At 42.2% G+C, this 5,018-nt stretch overlaps 1 protein-coding gene across 2 annotated transcripts; it reads right to left on the bottom strand.

The window, feature by feature from the left end:
* Positions 1-657: 657 nt before the first annotated feature.
* On the bottom strand, positions 658-3,749 carry LOC129831171 (protein JTB-like). Of its 2 annotated transcripts, none has more exons than XM_055894261.1 (6): positions 3,618-3,749; positions 2,432-2,619; positions 2,305-2,345; positions 1,910-1,995; positions 1,296-1,375; positions 658-975 (listed from the first exon to the last, which is right to left on the bottom strand). In XM_055894261.1, exons 2-6 carry the CDS (start codon positions 2,527-2,529, stop codon positions 819-821), a joined length of 462 nt encoding a protein of 153 aa, XP_055750236.1. In that variant the 5' UTR covers positions 2,530-2,619; positions 3,618-3,749; the 3' UTR covers positions 658-818. The 2 variants fall into 2 exon arrangements, with proteins under 2 accessions (XP_055750236.1, XP_055750237.1); XM_055894262.1 differs by having other exon boundaries at positions 1,296-1,372.
* Positions 3,750-5,018: the final 1,269 nt, after the last annotated feature.

Here is a 5,018-nt window from a genome sequence, read left to right as displayed (position 1 = left end):
ATGCCTGGAATCTCCAAACACACAATATTTTCACCTTTCACACCTAGTGATTATAGACTTTTGGCAGAACACCAATACTGAACCTTGGAAATATGAATACCACGGAGGTGAAAAACAGCACTGCAGCATGAAACTCATACAACAGTACACTGCAACACTCATTCCACTATAAGACAGATTCTAGATCCACTTGAGTCACAGACCTAGTTATTAGGCCATGTTTCCAAGTCAGACAGGGCATTTGACACTAGATGAGATTATTGGTTCTCTCAGAGAACAGAAACATGTGCCAGAAACATCTCTGGCATTTGTCAGACAATTTTGTATAATCAACACAGGTTTCTATCCACTTTTTAACCCCCCCCCCCCCCCCCCAAACACAAAAAAATGTCAAAGAAATGCATGTGGCTTGAACTAATCCACCAGTTGTCTGCTACTTAGAATGCAGTCAGTTCCTGTTCATTACTTTGTCTAGATCAAAGTACTGGAAGTTTCCTGCGAGCCATTCCCTTTAGGGATATTCATTCCATTGACAAAGCGCCAGACACTGTTCATCATTTGTGCTTTGGCGGGTTAAAGTTTCACTGTCAATCTTGATTTTATAAGCTTGTTACTGTCAGGCCTAATTACTTCAACAACCCCCCCCCCCCCCCCCCCCCCCCTACCACCGAAAAAGGGAAACCATTTTCCAGTAAGTCTGGCCCATTGGACATTACGTTCTCCAGACCCCCATGATGTTGAAATGAAGCGGCTGTTTGAAATGTTGAGATGAGCCACCATGGTGAGTTCCACTAGTCTCTTCACTCTGTTGTACTGTGCTAGATGGACTCGATCTGCCTGCGGACTTTCTCGGAGGCAAGCCGGTCCAGCGAACGTTGCCTAGCAGCCACTATGAGTGCGAACAGTATGGTGAGGCCCAACATGGCTCCTTCAAACTTCCAGAAAAGGTGTTCCTCCATCAGGGTAGAGCGGCAGCTACGAGCAGAAGGAAAATAAGTGTATACATGATGGAAAGCTTGACAGAATCGTTTTTATCATGTGTAAAAACAAATCACGAAAATCTTTATTCAACCTTAAAAAATCAGTCTGTGCAGTAGTCTAACATTTGAGTTCGTCTCCTGTAATCTGTTATGAAAAAGCACTTTAGTGTTTTCTCAAGATCAGTTAACTATTTAGTCTGATTAATGACATCCAATTCACACAAGATGTAGGTCCAACCTGTGAAATCAAGAGACAGCTCGGCATCACCAGATCACAACGAAAAGTCAATAGAAGCTGTAGGTGTGGGGACTCACCTCTTGTACTCGTCTTTATTAGACTTGGTGCAGTTGATCCTCTCCACGTATCCCGTCTGAATACATGCTGCCCACGACTTCTAGAGGGAGGACAGAATGGTTAAGGGCGCCTAGTCTACAAACTGTCTAAAATGATGTATCAGACACAGAAAACAATGTTTTCATGACAGTAATGTGTTGGTGGAAATGGTGGAAGGGAATTCAATGGGTGTACACTGGATATACAAGCCCAACAGAAAAGTTGGAGAGAGGGTTTGTGTTTTAGCTTGGAAGTGTCCTAAACCAGGTTACAATACTGTGTTTCTCTTTCACTGGGCTAGCTTAAACCTGCCTACTTTAAATCAGATAAGAGTATCCCAGTATTCTCTACAGCTTACAGTTAAAAGGGCTTGTTGCAGCTTGAAGTCCACTGTCATAAGCAAACACTTGGACTGTGAGGTAGCATAAAACACGACTACATTAATGGCATACATTGAATATACTGCATTCATCTTTAAAGGAGAGATATTCACATCTCTCAATAATAAACTGTATATTAACCAGAGAACTATTGGCAGAAGAAAGGAAACTTAAGGAGAAGTGTGGGGAGGGAGATGGACAAAGAGAGATCTCACCGACTGGAAAGTGTTGCACCGGGAACATTCCACTGCAACCACAAACTCCTCCATTTGCCAACAGGGGGTGGTTACCGGCCTGGCCACTAAAACACAGGCGAAACACAATGCCTTGAATCAGTATCTGAAAAAGACTGGGAATAATTTTGACAAAAATAATGCTGAATGACATGACCAGTGACACACTTTTGTTTATACCCCTGACACGAGTGAAGTAAACTGGAGCTTCCATCAGCCCCACACACAAACATGTGCTTCTCTGTGAAATGTGTTGCTAACTTGCTATACAAACGATGCATGAGCAGTCACTGACATTTGTGTTTGCAGCACCACATCAATCCTGTACTCAAGTTCTCCAACTCATTCTTATCAAATACTGATAAAAAGTATAGCACCTGTGGTCTTCTCCTCACTCAGCAGAGTTGCACCAAACACTCTAAAAGAGACGGTAGAGGGTTAAGCTCTGAAGCAATGCCGAGCATAAAGCATTATCAGCAAGTAGGATGACACCAGTACACTCACCTGAGAGACACCAAAACCCAGAAGAGTGCATGCAAGGCCAGGATTCTGGGCCTCAAACACGACATGGGGATCCTGCAATCGCTCTCCATCCTCCCCATGCAGGTGCGTGTGGTGTGCGCCACAATCACAACCAAGGCCTGAAGCTTGACATAGTGGAATTATTCTCTATGGTCCAAAATGGCTGAAACCTGTTACACAATCAAACCAGTACCATAATAAGAGACTGAAACATTAGGCAACGGGTAATGCCCATGTTCAACAGCCAAACATAAATTTAGCCCATTTATAATTAGCAACCACTAAGATACTGTTTAACAGAGGTCAAAGAAGCTTATCTAGATGCCATTGTTAATCGCATTAACGTTACATATCCAATTGAAGCATGATGGTTTAAGTTCAACTGTGTTTTCCTCCCTAGCCTAGAGCTGGACATCATACGCTGTCTTCCAGTCATTTAAACTACTCCCCCCGACAGATACGCCGTAGGTTGACTGTGGACACCTACCTATGTGGGCAGGGTCTGCTGAACAAGGCATTACGCTAACTAGCTAAATATCTGTAACCGACTTCATGATGAAAACACTTGTCCAGACATTTCTCTCTGTTCACTCATCAGTGAATGAGACAACGCGGCAAACCTTCCACCAGTCAACTGGACTTCAACCTTTATCTCATCTTTCCATTAGTAATATTAGGTTATTGCTGCCTAAACATATTAACAAAGCAGACAATGCGGGTCGCTTTTAGGGAGTGTAGTTGCTAACTAGCTAACGAACATCTGGCAACAGTTCTAAATCAAAGTTATGGAACTTAACTAGCTAACGTTAACTGTTAGCTAGTTAAAGGTAACTTAAGTAATAGGTTAGTTTGATATCGTGCCACTAATCATTTGATAATAGCTACTATAGCAAGTAAAGTAGCACTATCATAACTTGGTTTAGGCACTAACAAGCAAGTTAGCTACATGACATATAAAGCAACATGATTAACAGCCGGCTATTTTGTTCCCAGTAGAGACGCTAGTCTCGTTAGCCTAGCGGGGGTTAAGGTTGACTAGCTAACGTTAACATAGCGAGAAGATGGCTAACGTTAGTAGCATAACTTCACCAGAATCCATTCTGATTAGCATGCTGAAAGAATTGACCATACAAATGTAATGTTAGATATTATTCGTTGAAAAGCAAACCTTAACAGATGTCTCACAAAGACTTAGTGTGATTTTGTTGTTTTCGTTCAGTCCCTGAATAGCCGTTTAGTGGAGAAGTGCACATCCATTTTGAGTCATGTTGGAAGCGCTAATGAATACGTAACGGTACGTCATCAAATGCGTTGCATACTGGTTGCGCCGGTGTCATTAGTGACAGCTCCCTCTAGCGCTTGTCTAGAACGCAAACTCTGGCAGACTTGTGACTTGTAAACAATCCTATGTGTTCAGGTTAAATACCGTGTGTCTAGGTCTGCTGATAGTGAAAGAACTGGAAACCAATTTAAATGCCAAATGATGTTGCTCTGAGTCTGGATAACTGAAATGACCAGGGGCCGGTCCGCCCAGGTCCACCATGCCCTATTTTGTCTATATTCTACCTGGCTCTGAGAATAGCGCATTGAACTGCTCACACTATACAGATAACACTGCAGCACTCCACCCCTCCAATGAAAATCCTTATAATTAAAAAAATCGTAGCTCACTGGTCCCAGGTCCTCCCTATTGCCATATTTTTTTTCTCATATCATGTTGACCTACTACTTTATTTCACTTTTGTTCAAAAGTATATTTTGTGCTTATGTATAATATGGTTCGTTAGTATCTAACCTGATATTTGTTAATGTCAGATCAAATCTATGCCTACTTAATTTCCAGTTGACTGTAGCCAATGCATGTCCCCAATACCTGATATATAGGTGGGTACAGGAGGGTATTGTGTCCCCAATACTGTTATTACAATATAGATATTGGTAGACCATGGCTGTGTCTATTCATAAACAATGGTAGATACACACTTCTATCATATATTATGATCAACACCATCATCCCGGCAACACTAGACCCATTCCAATTCGCGTACCGCCCCAACAGATCCAAAGATGACACAATCTCAATCGCACTCCACACTACCCTTTCCCAACTGGACAAAAGGAACACCTACAGTGACAAGAAAAAGTATGTTTACCCTTTGGAATTACCTGGATTTCTGCATAAACGGGTCATACAATTTTATCTGATCTACTAGGTCACAACAATAGACAAACACAGTCTGCTTAAACTAATAACACAAAAACAATTATACGTTTGGATGTCTTCATTGAACCCACCGTGTAAACATTCACAGTGCAGGGTGAGAAAAGTATGTGAACCCTTGGATTTAATAACTGGTTGACCCTCCTTTGGCAGCAATAACCTCAACCAAACGTTTTCTGTAGTTGCGGATCAGACCTGCACAACAGTCAGGAGACATTTTGCACCATTCCTCTTTACAAAACTGTTTCAGTTCAGCAATATTCTTGAGATGTCTGGTGTGAACTGCTCTCTTGAGGTCATGCCACAGCATCTCAATCGGGTTGAGGTCAGGGCTCTGACTGGGCCACT

This window comes from Salvelinus fontinalis, chromosome 32 (assembly GCF_029448725.1).
Source record: "Salvelinus fontinalis isolate EN_2023a chromosome 32, ASM2944872v1, whole genome shotgun sequence".
NCBI lineage: Eukaryota > Metazoa > Chordata > Actinopteri > Salmoniformes > Salmonidae > Salvelinus > Salvelinus fontinalis.
Note: the sequence above shows the minus strand (reverse complement) of the source record. Positions and strands in the feature narration are given on the sequence as shown.

What these genes read in the sequence shown, in the direction of transcription:
- LOC129831171 (XM_055894261.1), bottom strand. Translation starts at nt 2,529, where the DNA reads ATGGGGAGGATGGAGAGCGATTGCAGGATCCCCATGTCGTGTTTGAGG. An exon ending in GAGTGAGGAGAAGACCACAG is followed by an intron (nt 1,996 to 2,304) that starts GTGCTATACTTT and finishes CCTGTGTTTTAG; the next exon opens with TGGCCAGGCCGGTAACCACC. An exon ending in AATAAAGACGAGTACAAGAG is followed by an intron (nt 976 to 1,295) that starts GTGAGTCCCCAC and finishes TTCTGCTCGTAG; the next exon opens with CTGCCGCTCTACCCTGATGG.